The sequence below is a fragment of the Triticum aestivum genome, chromosome 2A (genome assembly GCF_018294505.1).
Source record: "Triticum aestivum cultivar Chinese Spring chromosome 2A, IWGSC CS RefSeq v2.1, whole genome shotgun sequence".
In the NCBI taxonomy this organism is placed as follows: domain Eukaryota; kingdom Viridiplantae; phylum Streptophyta; class Magnoliopsida; order Poales; family Poaceae; genus Triticum; species Triticum aestivum.
In genome coordinates this window covers 435,152,951-435,176,019 of record NC_057797.1, presented here as the reverse complement: position 1 = coordinate 435,176,019, position 23,069 = coordinate 435,152,951, and the positions used below count along the sequence as shown (strand labels likewise).

Sequence of the window (23,069 nt, the reverse complement as noted above, 5' to 3'; positions counted from 1 at the left end):
TTGAAAAGTTCAAAGAATTTCAGAGTGAAGTGGAGAATCATCGTAACAAGAAAATAAAAGTTTCTATCATATGATCGCAGAGGTAAAATATTTGAGTTAAGAGTTTGGCCTTCAGTTAAACAATGTGAAATAGTTTCACTACTCACGCCACCTGGAACACCATAGTGTAATGGTGTGTCCGAACGTCATAACCGTACTTTATTAGATATGGTGCGATCTATGATGTCTCTTACCGATCTACCACTATCGTTTTCGGGTTATGCATTAGAGACAGCTGCATTCACGTTAAATAGGGCACCATCTAAATCAGTTGAGACGACACCGTATGAACTATGGTTTGGCAAGAAACCTAAGCTGTCGTTTCTTAAAGTTTGAGGTTGCAATGCTTATGTGAAAAAGTTTCAACCTGATAAGCTCAAACCCAAATTGGAGAAGTGCGTCTTCATAGGATACCCAAAAGGAAAATGTTGGGTACACCTTCTATCACAGATCCGAAGGCAAGATATTCGTTGCTGAGAATGGATCCTTTCTAGAGAAGGAGTTTCTCTCGAAAGAAGTGAGTGGGAGGAAAGTAGAACTTGATGAGGTAACTGTACCTGCTCCCTTATTGGAAAGTAGTTCATCACAGAAATATGTTCCTGTGACTACTACACCAATTAGTGAGGAAGTGTTGGGGAACGTAGCAGAAATTCAAAATTTTCCTACGTGTCACCAAGATCAATCTATGGAGTAATCTAGCAACGAAGGGAAGGAGAGTGCATCTACATACCCTTGTAGATCGCTAAGTGGAAGCGTTCAAGTGAACGGGGTTGATGGAGTCGTACTCGTCGTGATCCAAATCACTAATGATCCTAGTGCCGAACGGACGGCACCTCCGTGTTCAACACACGTACAGCCCGGTGACGTCTCCTACGCCTTGATCCAGCAAGGGGAGAAGGAGAGGTTGGGGAAGACTCCATCCAGCAGCAGCACGACGGCGTGGTGGTGGTGGAGGAGCGTGGTACTCCAGCAGGGCTTCGCCAAGCACCGCAAGAGACGAGGAGGGAGAGGGGTAGGGCTGCGCCAAGAAGGAGAGGAACTCGTGTGTATTGGGCAACCTAAACCTCAAGTATATATAGGGGAAGGGGAGGGGTTGCGCCCCCACCTAGGGTTCCCTCCCTAGGGGTGGCGGCAGCCCCCAGATCCCATCTGGGTGGCGGCCAGGTGGAGGGGAGAGGGAGGCGCACCAGGCATGGGCCCTAAGGCCCATCCGCCCTTAGGGTTTGCCCCCCTCCTCCTCTTAGGCGCCTTGGGCCCTTGTGGGGGGGCGCACCAGTCCACCTGGGGCTGGTCCCCTCCCACACTTGGCCCATGCAGCCCTCCGGGGCTTGTGGCCCCACTTGGTGGACCCCCGGGACCCTCCCGGTGGTCTCGGTACGTTACCGATAAAACCCGAAACTTTTCCAGTGACCAAAACAGGACTTTCCATATATAAATCTTTACCTCCGGACCATTCCGGAACTCCTCATGACGTCCAGGATCTCATCCGGGACTCCAAACAACATTCGGTAACCACGTATATCTATTCCCTATAACCCTAGCGTCATCGAACCTTAAGTGTGTAGACCCTACGGGTTCGGGAACCATTCAGACATGACCGAGATAACTCTCCGGTCAATAACCAACAGCGGGATCTGGATACCCATGTTGGCTCCCACATGTTCCACGATGATCTCATCGGATGAACCACGATGTCAAGGACTTAATCAATCCCGTATACAATTCCCTTTGTCTAGTGGTATGATACTTGCCCGAGATTCGATCCTCGGTATCCTGATACCTTGTTCAATCTCGTTACCGGCAAGTCTCTTTACTTGTTCCGTAACACATCATCCTGTGATCAACTCCTTGGTCACATTGTGCACATTATGATGATGTCCTACCGAGTGGGCCCAGAGATACCTCTCCGTTTACACGGAGTGACAAATCCCAGTCTCGATTCGTGCCAACCCAACAGACACTTTCGGAGATACTTGTAGTGTACCTTTATAGCCACCTAGTTACGTTGTGACGTTTGGCACACCCAAAGTATTCCTACGGTATCCGGGAGTTGCACAATCTCATGGTCTAAGGAAATGATACTTGACATTAGAAAAGCTTTAGCATACGAACTACACGATCTTTGTGCTAGGCTTAGGATTGGGTCTTGTCCATCACATCATTCTCCTAATGATGTGATCCCGTTATCAACGACATCCAATGTCCATGGTCAGGAAACCGTAACCATCTATTGATCAACGAGCCAGTCAACTAGAGGCTTACTAGGGACATGGTGTTGTCTATGTATCCACACATGTATCTGAGTTTCCTATCAATACAATTCTAGCATGGATAATAAACGATTATCATGAACAAGGAAATATAATAATAACTAATTTATTATTGCCTCTAGGGCATATTTCCAACAGTCTCCCACTTGCACTAGAGTCAATAATCCAGTTCACATCGCTATGTGATTAACACTCAAGGTCACATCCCCATGTGACTAACACCCAAAGAGTTTACTAGAGTCAATAATCTAGTTCACATTACCATGTTATTAACACTCGATGAGTTCTAGGTTTGATCATGTTATGCTTGTGAGAGATGTTATAGTCAACGGGTCTGAATCTTTCAGATCCGTGTGTGCTTTACAAATCTCTATGTCATCTCCCAGATGCAGCTACCACGTTCTATTTGGAGCTATTCCAAATAACTGTTCTACTATACGAATCCAGTTTACTACTCAGAATAATCTGGATTAGTGTCAAAGTTTGCATCGGTGTAACCCTTTACGACGAACTCTTTTACCACCTCCATAATCGAGAAAATTTCTTAGTCCACTAGTTACTAAGGATAACTTTGACCGCTGTCCTGTGATCCATTCTTGGATCACTCTTGTACCCCTTGACTGACTCATGGCAAGGCACACTTCAGGTGCGGTACACAGCATAGCATACTGTAGAGCCTATGTCTAAAGCATAGGGGACAACCTTCGTCCTTTCTCTCTATTCTGCCGCGGTCAGGTTTCGAGTCTTACTCAATGTTCACACCTTATAACACAGCCAAGAACTCCTTCTTTGCCGATCCATTTTGAACTCCTTCAAAATATTGTCACGGTATGTATTCATTTGAAAGTACTATTAAGCGTTTTGATCTATCCTTATAGATCTTAATGCTCAATACTCAAGTAGCCTAATCCAGGTTTTCCATTGAAAAACACTTTTCAAATAACTCTGCATGCTTTCCAGAAATTCTACATCATTTCCGATCAATAATATGTTAACAACATATACTCATCAGAAATTTTATAGTGCTCCCACTCACTTCTTTGGAAATACAAGTTTCTCATAAACTATGTATAAACCCAAAATCTTTTATCATCTCATCAAAGCGTACATTCCAACTCCGAGATGGTTACTCCAGTCCTTAGAAGGATTGCTGGAGGTTTGCATACTTGTTAGCATTTTTCCAGGATTGACAAAAACTTCTGGTTGTATCTTATACAACCTTTCCTCAAGAAAATCGTCGAGGAAACAATGTTTTGACATCCTATCTGCATGATTTCATAAATAATGCAGTAACTGCTAACATAATTCCAGCAGACTTTTAGCATCGCCACGTGTGAGAAAGTCTCATCGTAGTCAACTCCTTGAACTTGTCGGGAAACATCTTAACGACAAGTCGACACTTACCATCATTGTCTATCTTCCTTTTAAAATCCATATGTACCTAACAGCCTTACGACCATCAAGTAGTTCTTCCAAAGTCCACACTTTGTTTTCATATATGGATCCTCTCTCGGATTATATGGCCTCGAGCCATTTTGGAATCCAGGCCCACCATCGCTTCTCCATAGCTCATAGGTTCATTGTTGTCTAGCAACATGACTTCCGAGACAGGATTACGTACCACTCTGAAGTAGTACGCATCCTTGTCATCCCACGAGGTTTGGTAGTGACTTGATCTGAAGTTTCATGATCACTATCATAAGCTTCCACTTCAATTGGTGTAGGTGCCACAGGAACAACTCCCTGTGCCCTGCCACACACTAGTTGAAGAGACGGTTCAATAACCTCATCAAGTCTCCACCATCCTCCCACTCAATTCTTTCGAGAGAAACTTTTCCTCGAGAAAGGACCCGATTCTAGAAACAATCCCTTATTGCTTTCGGATCTGAGACAGGAGGTATACCCAACTGTTTTGGGTGTCCTATGAAGATGCATTTATCCGCTTTGGGTTCGAGCTTATCAGCCTGAAACTTTTTCACATAAGCGTCGCAGCCCCAAACTTTTAAGAAATGACAGCTTAGGTTTCTCTAAACCATAGTTCATATGGTGTCATCTCATCGGAATTACGTGGTGCCCTATTTAAAGTGAATGTGGTTGTCTCTAATGCCTAACCCATAAACTATCGTGGTAATTCGATAAGAGACATCATGGTATGCATCATATCCAATAGGGTGCAGTTATGATGTTCGACACACCATCACACTATGGTGTTCCAGGCTGTATTAGTTGTGAAACAATTTCCACAATGTCTTAATTCTGTGCCAAACTCGTAATTCAGATATTCATCTCTATGATCATATCATAGATATTTTATCCTCTTGTCACGATGATCTTTCAACTTCACCCTGAAATTACTTGAACCTTTCAATAATTCAGACTCGTGATTCATCAAGTAAATATACTCAACATCTACTCAAATCATCTGTGAAGTAAGAACATAACGATATCCACTACACGCCTCAGCACTCACTGGACTGCACACATCAAAATGTATTACTTCCAACAAGTTGCTTTCTAGTTCCATTTTACTGAAAACGAGGCTTTCAGTCATCTTGCCCATGTGGTATGATTTGCATGTCTCAAGTGATTCAAAATCAAGTGAGTCCAAACGATCCATCTGTATAGAGTTTCTTCATGCATATCTACCAACAAACATGGTTCGCATGTCTCAATCCTTTCAAAAATGAGTGAGTCCAAAGATCCATCAACATGGAGCTTCTTCATGCGTTTTATACCAATATGACTCAAATTGTAGTGCCACATTTGTGTGGTACTATCATTACTATCTTATACCTTTGGCATGAAAATGTGTATCACTACGATCGGGATGGTATTATTCAAATAAACAGAGTAACCATTATTCTCCTTAAATGAATAACCATATCGCGATAGACATAATCCAATCATGTCTATGCTCAATGCAAACACCAAATAACAATTATTTAGGTTTTAATACCAATCTCGATGGTAGAGGGAGCGTACGATATTTGATCAACCTTGGAAATACTTCCAACACATATCGTCATCTCACCTTTAGCTAGTCTCTGTTTATTCCATAGCCTTTTGTTTCGAGTTACTAACACTTAGCAACCGAACCGGTATCTAATACCCTGGTGCTACTAGGAGTACTAGTAAAGTACACATTATAATGCATATCCAATATACTTCTGTCGCCCTTGCCAGCCTTCTCATCTACCAAGTATCTAGGGTGGTTCTGCTTCAGTGACTGTTCCCCTTATTACAGAAGCACTTGGTCTCGGGTTTGGGTTCAACCTTGGGTTTCTTCACTAGAGCAGCAGCTGATTTGCCGTTTCATGAAGTATCCCTTCTTGCCCTTGCCCTTCTTGAAACTAGTGGTTTCACCAACCATCAACAATTGATGCTCCTTCTTGATTTCTACTTTTATGGTGTCAAACATCGTGAATATCTCAAGGATCATCATATATGTCCCTGATATATTATAGTTCATCACGAAGCTCTAGCAGCTTGGTGGTAATGACCTCGGAGAAACATCACTATCTCATCTGGAAGATCAACTCCCACTCGATTCAAATGATTGTTGTACTCAGACAATCTGAGCACAAGCTCAACAATTGAGCTTTTCTCCCTTAGTTTGTAGGCTAAGAAACTCGTCGGAGGTCTTATACCTCTTGACGTGGGCACGAGCCTGAAATCCCAATTTCAGCCCTCGAAACATCTCGTATGTTTCGCGACGTTTCAAAACGTCTTCGGTGCCTCAACTCTAAACCGTTTAACTGAACTATCACGTAGTTATCAAAATGTGTATGTCAGATGTTCGCAACATCCACAGACGACGTTCGAGGTTCAACACACTGAGCGGTGCATTAAGGACATAAGCCTTCTACTGTCTGCATAAATGCTACTATCAACTTTCAACTAATTTTTCTCTAGGAACATATCTAAACAGTAGAACTGAAGCGCGAGCTACGACATAATTTGCGAAGACCTTTTGACTATGTTCAGGATAATTAAGTTCATCTTATGAACTCCCACTCAGATAGACATCCCTCTAGTCATCTAAGTGATACATGATCCGAATCAACTAGGCCGTGTCCGATCATCACGTGAGACGGACTAGTCATCATCGGTGAACATCTTCATTTTGATCGCATCTACCATATGACTCATACTTGACCTTTCGGTCTCTTGTGTTCCGAGGCCATGTCTATACATGCTAGGCTCGTCAAGTCAACCTAAGTGTTTCGCGTGTGTAAATCTGGCTTACACCCGTTGTATGTGAACGTAAGAATCTATCACACCCGATCATCACGTGGTGCTTCGAAACGACGAACTTTCGCAACGGTGCACAGTTAGGGGGAACACTTTCTTGAAATTTTAATGAGGGATCGTCTTATTTACTACCGTCGTTCTAAGCAAATAAGATGCAAAAACATGATAAACATCACATGCAATAAAAAAACAGTGACATGATATGGCCAATATCATATAGCTCCTTTGATCTCCATCTTGGGGCTCCATGATCATCTTGTCACTGGCATGACACCATGATCTCCATCATCATGATCTCCATCATCGTGTCTCCATGAAGTTGTCTCGCCAACTTATTACTTCTACTACTATGGCTACCGGTTAGCAATAAAGTAAAGTAATTACATGGCGTTGTTCAATGACACGCAGGTCATACAATAAATAAAGACAACTCCTATGGCTCCTGCCTGTTGTCATACTCATCGACATGCAAGTCGTGATTCCTATTACAAGAACATGATCAATCTCATACATCACATATCATTCATCACATTCTTCTTGGCCATATCACATCACATAGCATACCCTTCAAAAACAAGTTAGACGTCCTCTAATTGTTGTTTGCATGTTTTACGTGGCTGCTATGGGTTTCTAGCAAGAACGTTTCTTACCTACGCAAAAACCACAACATGATATGCCAATTGCTATTTACCCTTCATAAGGACCCTTTTCATCGAATCCGATCCGACTAAAGTGGGAGAGACAGACACCCGCTAGCCACCTTATGCAACTAGTGCATGTCAGTCGGTGGAACCAGTCTCACGTAAGAGTACGTGTAAGGTCGGTCCGGGCCGCTTCATCCCACGATGCCGCCGAATCAAGATTGGACTAGTAACGGTAAGCATATTGAACAAAATCAACACCCACAACTACTTTGTGTTCTACTCGTGCATAGAAACTACGCATAGACCTAGCTCATGATGCCACTGTTGGGGAACGTAGCAGAAATTCAAAATTTTCCTACGTGTTACCAAGATCAATCTATGGAGTAATCTAGCAACGAAGGGAAGGAGAGTGCATCTACATACCCTTGTAGATCGCTAAGCGGAAGCGTTCAAGTGAACGGGGTTGATGGAGTCGTACTCGTCGTGATCCAAATCACCGATGATCCTAGTGCCGAACGGAGGGCACCACCGTGTTCAACACACGTACAGCCCGGTGACGTCTCCTACGCCTTGATCCAGCAAGGGGAGAAGGAGAGGTTGGGGAAGACTCCATCCAGCAGCAGCACGACGGCGTGGTGGTGGTGGAGGAGCGTGGTACTCCAGTAGGGCTTCGCCAAGCACCGCAAGAGACGAGGAGGGAGAGGGGTAGGGCTGCGCCAAGAAGGAGAGGAACTCGTGTGTATTGGGCAGCCTAAACCTCAAGTATATATAAGGGAAGGGGAGGGGCTGCGCCCCCACCTAGGGTTCCCTCCCTAGGGGTGGCGGCAGCCTCCAGATCCCATCTGGGTGGCGGCCAGGTGGAGGGGAGAGGGAGGCGCACCAGGCATGGGCCCTAAGGCCCATCTGCCCTTAGGGTTTGCCCCCCCTCCTCCTCTTAGGCGTCTTGGGCCCTTGTGGGGGGGCGCACTAGTCCACCTGGGGCTGGTCCCCTCCCACACTTGGCCCATGCAGCCCTCCGGGGCTTGTGGCCCCACTTGGTGGACCCCCGGGACCCTCCCGGTGGTCCCGGTACGTTACCGATAAAACCCGAAACTTTTCTGGTGACCAAAACAGGACTTCCCATATATAAATCTTTACCTCCGGACCATTCCGGAACTCCTAATGACGTCCGGGATCTCATCCGGGACTCCGAACAACATTCGGTAACCACGTATATCTATTCCCTATAACCCTAGCGTCATCGAACCTTAAGTGTGTAGACCCTACGGGTTCGGGAACCATGCAGACATGACCGAGATAACTCTCCGGTCAATAACCAACAGCGGGATCTGGATACCCATGTTGGCTCCCACATGTTCCACGATGATCTCATCGGATGAACCACGATGTCAAGGACTTAATCAATCCCGTATACAATTCCCTTTGTCTAGTGGTACAATACTTGCCCAAGATTCGATCCTCGGTATCCCGATACCTTGTTCAATCTCGTTACCGGCAAGTCTCTTTACTTGTTCCGTAACACATCATCCCGTGATCAACTCCTTGGTCACATTGTGCACATTATGATGATGTCCTACCGAGTGGGCCCGGAGATACCTCTCCGTTTACACGGAGTGACAAATCCCAGTCTCGATTCGTGCCAACCCAACAGACACTTTCGGAGATACCTGTAGTGTACCTTTATAGCCACCTAGTTACGTTGTGACGTTTGGCACACCCAAAGTATTCCTACGGTATCCGGGAGTTGCACAATCTCATGGTCTAAGGAAATGATACTTGACATTAGAAAAGCTTTAGCATACGAACTACACGATCTTTGTGCTAGGCTTAGGATTGGGTCTTGTCCATCACATCATTCTCCTAATGATGTGATCCCATTATCAACGACATCCAATGTCCATGGTCAGGAAACCGTAACCATCTATTGATCAACGAGCCAGTCAACTAGAGGCTTACTAGGGACATGGTGTTGTCTATGTATCCACACATGTATCTGAGTTTCCTATCAATACAATTCTAGCATGGATAATAAACAATTATCATGAACAAGGAAATATAATAATAACTAATTTATTATTGCCTCTAGGGCATATTTCCAACAGGAAGCTAATGATGATGATCATGTAACTTCAGATCAAGTTGCTACCGAACCTCGTAGGTAAACCAGAGTGAGATCCGAACCAGAGTGGTACAGTAATCCTATTCTGGAGGTCATGTTACTTGACCATGACGAGCCTACGAACTATGAGGAAGCGATGATGAGCCCAGATTTCGCGAAATGGCTTGAGGCCATGAAATCTGAGACGAGATCCATGTATGAGAACAAAGTATGGACTTTGATTGACTTGCCCATTGATCGGCGAGCCATTAAGATTAAATGGATCTTCAAGAGGAAGATGGACGCTGATAGTAGTGTTACTATCTACAAAGCTAGAATTGTCGCAAAAAGGTTTTCGACAAGTTCAAGGTGTTGACTACGATGAGAATTTCTCACTCGTATCTATGCTTAAGTCTGTCCGAATCATGCTAGCAATTGCCGCATTTTATGAAATCTAGCAAATGGATAAACAAAACTGCATTCCTTAATGGATTTATTAAAGAAGAATTGTATATGATGCAACCAGAAGGTTTTGTGAATCCTAAAGGTACTAACAAAATATGCAAGCTCCAGCGATCCATCTATGGACTGGTGCAAGCATCTCGGAGTTGGAATATACGCTTTGATAAGTTGATCAAAGCATATAGTTCTATACAGACTTGCAGTGAAGCCCGTATTTACAAGAAAGTGAGTGGGAGCACTACAACATTTCTGATAAGTATATGTGAATGACATATTATTGATCAGAGATAATGTAGAATTATTCTGCAAAGCATAAAGGAATGTTTGAAAGGAGTTTTTCAAAGAAAGACCTCTGCGAAGCTACTTACATATTGAGCATCAAGATCTATAGAGATAGATCAAGACGCTTGATAAGTTTTTCAATGAGTACATACCTTGACAAGATTTTGAAGTAGTTCAAAATGGAACAGTCAAAGAAGGAGTTCTTGCCTGTGTTACAAGGTGTGAAGTTGAGTAAGACTCAAAACCCGACCACGGCAGAAGATAGAGAGAGAATGAAAGTCATTCCCTATGCCTCAGCCATAGGTTCTATAAAGTATGCCATGTTGTGTACCAGACCTATTGTATACCCTGCCCTGAGTTTGGCAAGGGAGTACAATAGTGATCTAGGAGTAGATCACTGGACATTGGTCAAAATTATCCTTAGTGGAATAAGGATATGTTTCTCGATTATGGAGGTGACAAAAGGTTCGTCGTAAAGGGTTACGTCAATGCAAGTTTTGACACTGATCCAGATGACTCAAAGTCTCAATCTGGATACATATTGAAAGTGGGAGCAATTAGCTAGAGTAGCTCCGTGCAGAGCATTGTTGACATAGAAATTTGCAAAATACATACGGATCTGAATGTAGCAGACCCGTTGACTAAACTTCCCTCACAAGCAAAACATGATCACACCTTAGTACTCTTTGGGTATTAATCACATAGCGACGTGAACTAGATTATTGACTCTAGTAAACCCTTTAGGTGTTGGTCACATGATGATGTGAACTATGGGTGTTAATCACATGGTGATGTGAACTATTGATGTTAAATCACATGGCGATGTGAACTAGATTATTGACTATAGTGCAAGTGGGAGACTGAAGGAAATATGCCCTAGAGGCAATAATAAAGTTATTATTTATTTCCTTATATCATGATAAATGTTTATTATTCATGCTAGAATTGTATTAACCGGAAGCATAATACATGTGTGCATACATAGACAAACAGTATGTCACTAGTATGCCTCTACTTGACTAGCTCGTTGAATCAAAGATGGTTAAGTTTCCTAGCCATAGACATGAGTTGTCATTTGATTAACGGGATCACATCATTAGGAGAATTATGTGATTGACTTGACCCATTCTGTTAGCATAGCACTTGATCGTTTAGTTTGTTGCTATTGCTTTCTTCATGACTTATACATGTTCCTATGACTATGAGATTATGCAACTCCCGTTTACCGGAGGAACACTTTGTGTGCTACCAAACGTCACAACGTAACTGGGTGATTATAAAGGTGCTCTACAGGTGTCTCTGAAGGTACTTGTTGGGTTGGTGTATTTCCAGATTAGGATTTGTCACTCCGATTGTTGGAGAGGTATCTCTGGGCCCACTCGGTAATGCACATCACTATAAGCCTTGCAAGCATTGCAACTAATGAGTTAGTTACGGGATGATGTGTTACGGAACGAGTAAAGAGACTTGCCGGTAACGATATTGAACTAGGTATTGAGATACCGACGATCGAATCTCGGGCAAGTAACATACAGATGACAAAGGGAACAACGTATGTTGTTATGCGGTTTGACCGATAAAGATCTTCGTAGAATATGTAGGAGCCAATATGAGCATCCAGGTTCCGCTATTGGTTATTGACCGGAGACGTGCCTCGGTCATGTCTACATAGTTCTCGAACCCGTAGGGTCCGCACGCTTAAAGTTCGATGGCGGTTATATTATGAGTTTATGTGTTTTGATGTACCGAAGGCGTTCGGAGTCCCGGATGAGATCGGGGACATGACGAGGAGTCTCGAAATGGTCGAGATGTAAAGATCGGTATATTGGACGACTATATTCGGACATCGAAAAGGTTCCGAGTGATTCGGGTATTTTCGAAAGTACCGGGGAGTTACGGGAATTCGTATTGGGCCTTAATGGGCCATACGGGAAAGGAGAGAAAGGCCTCAAAGGGTAGCCGCACCCCTCCCCATGGGCTGGTCCGAATTGGACTAGGGAGGGGGCGCCCCTTCCTTCCTTCTCCTTTTCCCTTCCCTTTCCTTCCCTCCTACTCCTACTAATTGGAAGGGCTCCTAGTTCTACTAGAAAAGGGGGAATCCTACTCCCGGTGGGAGTAGGACTCCCCTAGGGCGCGCCATAGAGAGGGACGGCCCTCCCCCTCCTCCACTCCTTATATACGGGGGCAGGGGGCACCCCAAAGACACACAAGTTGATCAATTGATCGTCTCTTAGCCGTGTGCGGTGCCCCCCTCTACCATAGTCCACCTCGATAATACTGTAGCGGTGCTTAGGCGAAGCCCTGCGTCGGTAGAACATCAACATCGTCACCACGCCATCGTGCTGACGAAACTCTCCCTCAACACTCGGCTGGATCGGAGTTAGAGGGACGTCATCGGGCTGAACGTGTGCTGAACTCGGAGGTGCCGTGCGTTCGGTACTTGATCGGTCGGATCGTGAAGACGTACGACTACATCAACCGCGTTGTGCTAACGCTTCCACTTTTAGTCTACGAGGGTACATAGACAACACTCTCCCCTCTCGTTGCTATGCATCACCATGATCTTGCGTGTGCGTAGGAATTTTTTTGAAATTACTATGTTCCCCAACATTTTATTCCAGTACTTTACTTTTCCATTTGCTACGTCACTTTCACCCATATGACTATTGCTCCGGATTTCACTTAACTCACGGGCACTGCTACTTGAACCTTACAAGAGGAAAAAGGCTGATCCATGTGCTCCTTATGGGATCGATACTCTTACTTTAAAAAAGCTACAACTAAATCATGTGCATTTGCAGGCCATCAGTATGCCCGCCATGGAAAGGGTAGGATGAGGGTGGCCGAGGTCTGCCTCGCTGCCGACATAACGGAGGCGGAGGCACGCTGCCGCACATGAGGAAGTCATTCGTGCCCGCATCCTAAAGAAACAACAGTGGAGGAACATGCAAGCTCTTGCTTGAGAGCAAAATCGGGCAGTTCATACCATGACCAGACTTCCTCTCAAAGAGGAGAATGAGGACAACGTTGGCTCAAACAACTCTGACGATGAGCAGATCCGGCTTGATCCATTTCGCGTTTCCGAGCGCTACTTCCGCAACAAAGATGGCAAGGGCACTGGGAAGGGCAAGGGCAGCCATGGAGTATGTAGGTAGAACATGCCAATTTTGATAGTTTGATGGCATGTGCTGATGTAGTAGCCATATGATTTGTGTTTGTATGGATTTGAGGTTTGCTATAATTGAGATATTCGATTGTGCAAAGAAAAAATTGAGATGTGACCAGTCACTGCCAACGTGGCATTTGACATGTGGGATTTGGTGTTCGCCGCTGTAGACGCTCTCCTTTTTGGTACAGCGCCTCTCGGCGCATTTTTATTCATTCATCCACCGTACATTGTGTAAGTGCAAAATGTCACTCAAGAAATCAGGAATAGAACTATAAGTTACATCTTGCATGCGAGAACTCATAGCATGTCTAGCTAGCTTGTGGGCCACCTCATTTGCTTCTCTTCCTCTGAACTTTAGTTCAACATCCTAGAAAAACGAGAGATAAGTCTGGATCTCTCTTAGAATTGGACCTCCTTCAGAGCATCTACAGCCATGATAGGTAGATTCGGCCCCTCAAACACCAACGGACGTGCCCGAGCGCGTCCGCAGACACTGACCAGGCACGCCTTATATTTTGCTCTTCACATCCGCATATCTCGTATCCAACACCTTATATCTATATTATGCATGCAGCGTGAGCTACTCTACGTGATTAATGATTGGGCAAGAAAATTGGCTACAAACAGACATCAAACGAGCTTGACATCATCCAAAAGATCATCTGAGTTCGTCGTCGGACAAGTTCTTAAACATCAACAACTAAAAACGATATAAACATAAAAGGAGGTGCGGGATCACCACTCGCAGCAGGCCTTTGCCCTTTCGATCGCCGGCGCAGCTGTAGGCGTCCGCGGCTGGTAGAGGATCTTGGTCGCTATCGAGGGAGGTGGAGTTGTCGTCGTCGCCGTTGGAGGAGGAGGGGGAGGACATGACGATCAACCCCTTCATCCGGCAGATGGCCTTGTCCTGCTTCCACTTCAGCTTGGCGAGCCGAGCCGCCTGCGACGCTGCGTCCTTCGCCTCCTGCTCCGACTTCTCTATGGCTAGCCAGAGGGCCGTTGCGTTTTTTCGCCGGAGGCAGCGAGCGTCCGTCTCCGCCGCGTGAGTGACCGATAGCAAAACCATGCGAGGAGTCGCTCGTCCTCGTTGGGCTCCGGTGGCATCCCGCGGCGACGGCGCATGGACCGTTCCGGCGCTTCCCTCTCCCTTGCCCGCTGCCTCACGCGGCGGGCGCCTCCGCTTTCGGAGTGCGCATGCCGGCTGGCAGCGCACGGACTAGCACCCACCGCGGCCTGTGCGGAGGAGCAGCGGCGGGGGGAAGGGGACGACGCGTGGATGGTGCGGACTACACTGTCCTCTCGGAGCTGAGAACGGGTCGGGAGGGTCCTGCTCCGGCGTCCGCGCTGCACCGGCGTGGGAGCTGCGGCGACACTGCAGATCTGGAGCTGCCCCCGGTGTTCACCATGGACCGCTCCAAGGCAATGCGGAGGGCCAACTCCTCATCGTAGTTCAGGTCGGAGCCAGAGTCGTTGTCGGAGCTCGACATTGCTCTGGATTGGATTGGAATGCGGAAGGGAGTGGACAGGACAGAGCGAGAGGCGAGCGGAATGAGCTAGGGTTCGAAGGTCGAAGTCGGATGGTTTTTTTTGTAGGACAGCCATGGGGTCGATGGTGGATTGGGCTTTTCAGGCGGACGGCCCGGGCGTGCCCTGACCGCTTCATATCCGTCTTAGAATTGGGCTGGATATGAGGGGTGCCGGTCAGCTCGGACGTCTGAGTCTCGTTTGACACGTCCGGCTAGGTCGATTTTTTGTGATCGGTTAGCTCACATTTGAGAATAATTTGAGGCGCACGGCTGTAGATGCTCTCAGACCGGTCCCTCCGTTCCTTCCAATCTTTCGCAAAGTTTTGACAGTCTGTTTCAATTTCGATCTTGCTTCACCCTTGTTCCATAGCTAAAATCATTGCATCTCGGCAAGCTAATGCTTCACCAACAAAAGGACTGGTTATGCCCTTGTGATTAGTGAATCTTGCGGCCACAAAGGGCCCATCATGACCTCCCACCACCAAGGGCGCTCCTGCATTCCTATTTATCACATACAAAGCAGCATCTGTACTATTCCCTCCGTCTCATAATATAAGAACATTTTCAACATTAGAAAACGTTCTTATATTATGAGACGGAGGGAGTAGTATTTATCTATACCTAACCCAGTATAGATGGTTTACAGAACACTTGCTGTTGGTGTGACACAGGTGTCTTCGCAGGCACATCTAGAGCTCTAATCAGCTCTCGTATGATTTTCATGGATTTAATGGGTTGGTATTGCAACTCACTATGTGTATATTTGTTCCTACTGCCCCAAACCGTCCATATGACTGAAAAATAATTACAGCCGCATCGTCCCTGTTTATAAACTCACCATCCAGCAGGTTACCAGTCCATGTTAGCGTATTCATCCGAGGGATTTTCACGCCAAAGAACGGCTGTAGACGCCTAAGAGCAACTTCAACCGGGCGATCTATTTCATGCGTCCACGTCAGTTTGAATCGTTGCGGAAAAAAACACCGACTCCATGCACCGACCCAAATGCAAAATGTGTCCGCTTTATGTCCACACTGACGCATCTCAGGCCTAAATTTCACCTGAAATGCGTCGGCGCGACAACGAAGCGAACGCGCCGCGTGTCCCTTCGGTGCCCGCTGTAGCCCTACATGTCCGCCGGCCAACCACCCCAAGTGGTCCTAATTAACGCGGCCACCTACTGAGGGCCCGCCTAGCTGTGTGTGGAACGGGCGTGTGCCCGTCCTTTTTAATGGACGCGTGCGGTGGGGCTGGCCTCATCCACTTTTCGTTCACATCTCGCCACCTTTGCTCCCTCGCCGGCGACCATAAAATCCTAGCCAGCCAGCCTGTCCGAAACCTTAGCAAAGCGTGGGCTTGTTCAGCGGGAACGGGAGGGGAAGGAAAGGTTCAGCGCCGGGGCGAGCTCTTCCCGCGGGCTTCCTCCTCCACCGCCGCCGGCTAGACGCGACACGCCACCGCGGAAGCGAAAGCGGTTGTACATCCCAGTCCACCAGGCGCGGTGGCACTGGGAGTACCGCCAGCCCCTACAGTACCCGGATATGAACTTGCCGCACGGCTGGCATCTGGACCCGTAGCCCATCCCCATCCCGGCGGAGCCGCGGTCCGCGCAGGCCGGAGCAACGCGCCATGCATGCCTACGCGTTAGATCCCCCCACTGGGAGCGCTGGTTTGCGCGAGAGCATGAGGAGGAGTGTCGTCGTGGCGTCCACATCGACCATGGCGTTCCACCGTCGCCCCCGCAGGTATTGACGAAAGATGAGGAGGCGGAGGCGGAGTACCAAGCCGCCCTCGAGGAGGCCCTACAGCACGCGCTGGAGGCGAGCCGACTCGAGGAGGACGCTCTGCAGCACGCGCTGGAGGCGAGCCGACTCGAGGATGACGCCCGTTAGGATGGTCTGGAGCACGCCATTGCCTTGTCCGCGAAGGGGGACTCCGTCTGCGCACCCATGTTCGTCTCGCCACCGACCCCAGTGCCGCCCATCGTCGAGCCCAAGACCAAGCCGAAGCTGGAGCGCGAGCCAACGCCCACGCAGAAGCGGTCACGACCGCCCCCCACTTGGCCCGAGGAGTCCTATTTGTGGACCGGCCAGCTTTGCGAGTAGATGAGCGCGCCTCCCTGCTACTACGCCTCCACGCCGGAAGAGGAGGCGATCCACCTTGAGCGCTGGAAGGCGCATTGCCTCGCGAGGAGGAGTCCGACGGCGAGCAGCAGATGCGCCGGTAGCAGTTGCTGCGCCACAACGAGGAGGCACTGTGGCTTGCGAGGAGGGGGATGAGGAGGAGCGCGCCCGCCTTGCCGCTATGCCGCCGTCGTAGCAGACACCGAAGGAGGCTGTCCTGGCGGCCTATCAAGCCGCGTTCGGTTGGGTTGGGCCACCTCCCGTCTTCATTGACCTCACTAGTGACGACGACGGCAAGGGTAAGGGCAAGGCGGTCTACTAGGGCAGGGTGCGGGCGTTTAGAGTTTTTTAATGTTTAATTATGTTTCAGTGGACTTTGGCCGACGGTTGACCGGCCATTTATGTATAATTATCCTTCATTAACTTTGTTTCGGCTACGTGGGCGAAAACGGCTATGCCTCCCATTGGGTGCGCTTGTAAACCCAAATCAAAAAGCAGACGCGTATGTTTGCCTTTTCGGCTCAAACGGACGAAAAACGAACAAAGCGCACGTCCGTTTGGGTCGCGACGCTGGAGTTGCTCTAAGGGCAACTCCAACGCATGACCTCAAGCAGACGTCTATTTTGTTTGGATTTTGTTCGTTTGGAGGTGACAATAAGGTCGTGTCCGTCCAAATTTGTGTTTGTGCTAGTCGGGCGCCCAACGCGCGACTGATCTTATGCCCTATCTTATCTGCGGGAGGCCAAAGTACAATAGAATCAAGCATAACAAAATTAGTTTAAATCAAACATAACAACATGTTCAAAATAGTCTTTTATTACAATCAAATTCATTTTAAAAAATATCAAATAGTCTTACAAAACCACTCAAAGTTTGTGCACACGAAAATAAATTAAACTGATAGATCTATGGATTGCCAATGTGATCTCACATGTGCTCAACCAAGTCATTTTGAAGCTGCGTATGAGTGTTCCGATCACGCATCTCACGATGAAATTGAACAAACTGTTCAAAGGTTGCAGGAGGTGGGTGCTCAGGCTCAACATTCTCACCCTGGAAATCGACCCCTTTGTTATAGATGCTACCATCACGCTCATCCTCAACGATCATGTTGTGCATGGTCACACAAGCAGTCATCACCTCCCAAAGCTTCTGAGTGCTCCATGCCAATGCAGGGTTTCGAACAATACTCCATCGAGACTGAAGCACACCAAATGCACGCTCCACATCTTTCCTAGCACTCTCCTGCATTTGGGCAAACCTCTATCTCTTCTCTCCTTGCGGATTGGGTATGGTCTTCACAAAAGTAAACCACTAGGGTAGATACCTTAAGCTAGGTAACATCCTGTGTTGTAATGGTGGTCATTGATCTCAAAGTTGATCTACGGGCAGTGGCCTTCTGTAAGCCTTGCAAACACTAGAGAATGCTGAAGAACGCTAATATCATTGTGAGAAGCAGCCATGCCGAAGAAACAATGCCATATCCACAGATCTTGTGAAGCCAAAGCTTCAAGTATGACAATGGCACCTTTCACATGTCCCTTGTACTGCCCCTACCAAGCAGATGGACAGTTCTTCCACTTCTAATGCATACAGTCGATACTACCAAGCATGCCCGGAAAGCCCCTCTCGGCATTAATCGTCAACAACCTCTCTGTATCAGCGACATTTGGTTCTCTCAGGTATTCAGGACCAAACACTGCCACCATGGCCTGGCAGAAACTATATATTGAGAGGAGATATGTAGACTCACTCATACGCACATACTCATCCACAAGATCACTGGGAATTCCATATGCAAGCATACGAGCAGCTGCAGTGCATTTCTGGTAAGAAGAGAAGCCAAGCTTCCCAAGGGCATCCTCTTTGCATTCAAAGTATGGGTCATATGCAACCAATCCTTCCCGAATACGATTGAACACATGCCTCCTCATTCGGAAGTGGCGACGAAATTGATGTGGTTTGTAGAGTGCGGTTCAAGGACGGAGCATGGCCGGGGATTGATCCCCTAAACCGAGGCCGCATTCTACTGATGTGGTCATGGACGACCAATGCTGCCACCACTATGTGCTCATCGTTCGAGGACGAATCATCTGATGAACAAATGAAGTTGTGAAAGAAGTACTCATCTCCGTTATCCATGGTACCTTGCGGTCGTGGTGGAGACGCGGCCAGAAAGGGTCGAGCCCGTTGGTAGGCAGCAAGATGGACGACCGCAGGCGGAGGGCGGAGCAACGATAGGGGAGGAAGAAAAGGGGTTGTTCCACCGATGAGCAAAGCAAGATGGACGACGGGCATGGCGGCGGTGATGGCGAGGGGCCAAGGGCGGAGCGAGGAAAGGGGAAGAAAAGGGGTTATGTCAACGACGGCGGGCCAGGGGCAGACAAGGGCATGCGTCGCGCCTGTCCACGCGTGTCCGTTCGGCCGCAAACGTGACCCAAACTTGGGCCGGAAATGAGTCAAAAACGAACATTTGTCTATTTGCTTCCACGCGTTGGGTCACGGTTGGTGTTCGATTACATTAAACGGACGCGAGCCGACGATTTGGGGTTGTGCTTTGGAATAAGATCGTGTAACCTATCGCTTTGGGGGTAGAGAGAGTGATGGTAGCAGGCCGGCAGGCTGGTGATGGCACGGCTTTTGGCTCCATGGTGCTGGGTGGTATGGCACATTTTTCTCTCTTTTGAGGAGCTAGAGGTGATTAAACGACGTGGTGACCACCGAAAAAAGAGTGCACGCACGCATGCGTACAGTATTTCTTTTCGGAGGAAGGCCGGATGCGTGTATTTTACTCCCGGTGGAGGTGGAGTCGTAACTAGCGCTGGAATTGCTGCCACTGACTGACTCTTGTTGTGTTTCTTGTGTTTGTGCTTTGCCCTCTCCTCTCCTGCAGCTTAATTAATGACACGCTGCTGCTTCTGCACTGCTAGTGGAACACGCGCCCCACACCGCTCCCCATTAATGAATGAATGAATGGGTGAGCCTCCCGAGTGAGTGACAAGTGATGAGAGAGAGAGAGAGAGCTGAGGGGAAAGCAACGGGAGGACAGGGGAAAAGCTAGCGAGCGAGCGAACAAAAGCGACCAGCTAGCTCCGGCAGCACCCACTACGCCCCCTTTCGCCAATCTACTCCACTTCACTCCACTGTAAATCTATCTATCTGGGCCTGGGGAAGCAAGGAATTTGAAGTCGACATGAGCTAGGGTGAGAAGCCAAGCAAGCAGGCGACGCAAGATCGACGGCTCTCACCACTCTCCCCGTGCCAGGACTAGGAGGGACGATGCCGCTCCACCTGCTGCTCCTCCTCCTGCTCCTGCCGTCCGCCGCCGTGGCCGGCAAGGCCCGCCAGTCCTCCTCCTTCGCCCTCGATTTCTTCCCTGGCGACGGCGCCATCGCGCAGCTCGCTCTCACCGGCGCCAACGCCACCTCCGCCGGCGACATCTCCATGCGCTCCCCGCGCGCCCGGGTACAGTACCACAAACCCATCCACTTGGCCCCCGTCGCCACCGGCTTCTCAACCTACTTCTCCTTCTCTCTCCACCCTAGCCCCAAATCTCACGCCGCCTCCATCGCCTTCTTCCTAACGCCCGCCGCGCCCTCGCCCGCCGTTAACGCCCTCGCCGTCGTCTTCGCCGCCGCGGACTCCAGCCACATCCGAGTCCAAATCGACCTCGCCGGTGAAACGGCCGCCCAGACCGCCCCCCGCGGCATCCCCAAAAAGCTGCATTCATGGATAGACTACAACGCCACATCCGCCACGCTCCAGGTCCGTCTCTCTGCCTCGCGCCTCCCCAAGCCGCCGCGCGCGCTGCTCTCCCACCCGCTCCATCTCCACTCCGCCCTCCTCCTCCGCAGCACCAAGCCCATGCTCGCCGGATTCGCATCCTCCCACGCCAACTGCAGCCTCTTCAGCTGGGCCTTCAGGGCCAACCACGGGCCTCCCTACCTCATGCACTCCCAGCCACTCAATCCCACCGGCTTATCGCTCACCACGCCGCTGCCACACCGCCTCCCCCGCGCTCCCCCGGGCAACCGCTACCCCTGGGTTTCGCTGCTGTTGGCGGCCGCGTGCGGCGCCGTCTTCACATTCGTCGTGCTCTTCGTCTGGTACTCCATGGGGAAGCGCCGCCCGGTCGCGCCGGTGGAGTACCCCATGCACCCGTCCTCCTCCGACATCGTCTACGAGAAGATTGTGCTGGTCGGAGTCAAGGACCTCCCTGCCGATGTCACCGCAGCTGCTCACAAGTAGCCGCTATCCTCTCCTCTAGATTCTACTGCAAGTGTGCTCCTGTAACTGTAAGTAGGAAATTGTTGCTAGCAAGCGCGGTGGAAAATGCAGATTTTGCCGGCAAAGCGAACAACGCAAATTCTGCACTTCCCACCGGGATTAGGATTCGATTGCTCTTTCTAAATTGTAACTTGTCAATTGTCATGTTATCCACCACTGCTACCAATTCTTCTTTGTATGCTTATTAGTCCATGTCCTAGTACTATTCAAGAGCTCTCTTATCATCTCTAATGGACAGAGTAACATGATGTTTGTTTTTTCGGCGAATGCAAATAATATAGCTGATGACAAATTGAGGCATGATATATTAGTATCGCGGTTTGTTCCAAAATATAGGTAAAATTTCACAACTCCACCCGATTTCTGCTCAATCCCCAGATACTGAATGCATCCACCGGGTTCTTTAGTGACTGCTCCTCCTCAATTTATGCGCTTGTGCTTTGCAGAGTTGCTTGCTTTGGTGATTGCTCCCCCTCAATAATGCACCTGTGCTTTTCAAACGCACTTCACCGCTGCTGTTTAATTTACTCCTGCATTAGTAGATTCGCAGTTTCTTCTTCGGCAGCTTCAACTTGCGGGAGACTCTTGTTGCAGTTTGGTGTCATGGGTCTGTGCCAAGTTGCTTAACAAGATGCTGCTAGGTGCAATTCAGTTAGCCAAAGCCACTTTGCATTAATATTGTAGATGTGCACGAGAGTGCTGAAATCATTATGGGAGATCTAGGAGCATGCTATATGCCCATTGCTACTTTCAGTTAGGAACCACTAGCTGTATTATGGCATCCAGGATTCCAGGGTTTGCTTTACTTTTAGGTTAGTTGTATCCTGGAACCTGATGCTATTTTTGGCTGACCAGTTGCATCTTGAAAAATGTAAAGACGGCAAGTTATTATAATATACGATCATTTTTAGTAATACGTTCATTAGTTTTTTTTTTCAGGGTACGCAAATTGCGTACCTTAACTTTATAGAAGGAGAGAAATAAGACATACAACAACGTCTACCACTCGTTGCGAACAACGAAGGCGACCAACTCCACACCCGGTTAGTACAAGGACAACCAAACACAACAACACAACTACGACACAAAATGCCTACCCAACACCGAGCCCCTCGCCGCGTCTCAGCCAACACTGAAGACCTCCGAAGAATAGCAACTCCAGCTTCCTTGGAATAGCCAGCGACGACCGTACATGGCGCCGGAGGAGAAAGATCCAGGCAGCGGTGAACACCGGAGGAGTGCATCATGGGACCTCGAGTCTCCCAGCACAATGCTCCCAACAGAGTAACAGCCTCAAAGACGTTGCATCATGCCAATCCTACGAATCAAGGCTTTCGCCCCGGAGACAGCTGCCGATACGAGGTCGCGAGGAAGATAGCGTTGCACTCGGCGAAGCCTTCAGGAAGGTGAATGACACCCACAGGTGCCATCAACGTTGGTCCGGCCACAACCGAACAAGATTTTCATCCGTAGCGTTGCACATCTCCACGTCTCCAAGATCCAGACCCAGTCCCGATCGGATGTCTCGCACCGCCGCCACCGCAACAACTTGCCATCGAAGCCCCCCTCACTGCCGAGGGAGCACGCCTAAAGCCATCACCTTCAACATCGACTAGGAGCCGCAGCAACCACCGAGCGATGCAAAGCCAGATCCGCCACGGTGGCCTTCACCCGCGCCAGGGGACTGCCACCAGACTGGATATGACCCGCACCTCCGACCACACTCCGGCACCCACACCGCCGAGGCATCGCCGCCCGCCTCACACGGCAGCAACCGAACGCCCGCTGCCCGCCAAGACCCTTCCTGGCAAGGCCTCGCAGCGCCGCCGCCGCCATGGCTGCGCTCGCACCGCCGCCCCCGCCAGTGTCGGTGCACCACCTACACCCTCCATCCTGCTACGCTCCACGCAAGGATCCG

General features: G+C 48.6%; 1 protein-coding gene across 1 annotated transcript; it reads left to right on the top strand.

Annotated features, from left to right (window-relative positions):
- The first annotated feature begins 19,750 nt into the window (after positions 1 to 19,750).
- LOC123188915 (uncharacterized) lies at positions 19,751 to 21,356 on the top strand. Its single transcript, XM_044601193.1, has one exon. It carries the CDS (start codon positions 20,144 to 20,146, stop codon positions 21,110 to 21,112), a length of 969 nt encoding a protein of 322 aa, XP_044457128.1. The 5' UTR covers positions 19,751 to 20,143; the 3' UTR covers positions 21,113 to 21,356.
- The last annotated feature ends 1,713 nt before the right edge of the window (positions 21,357 to 23,069 follow it).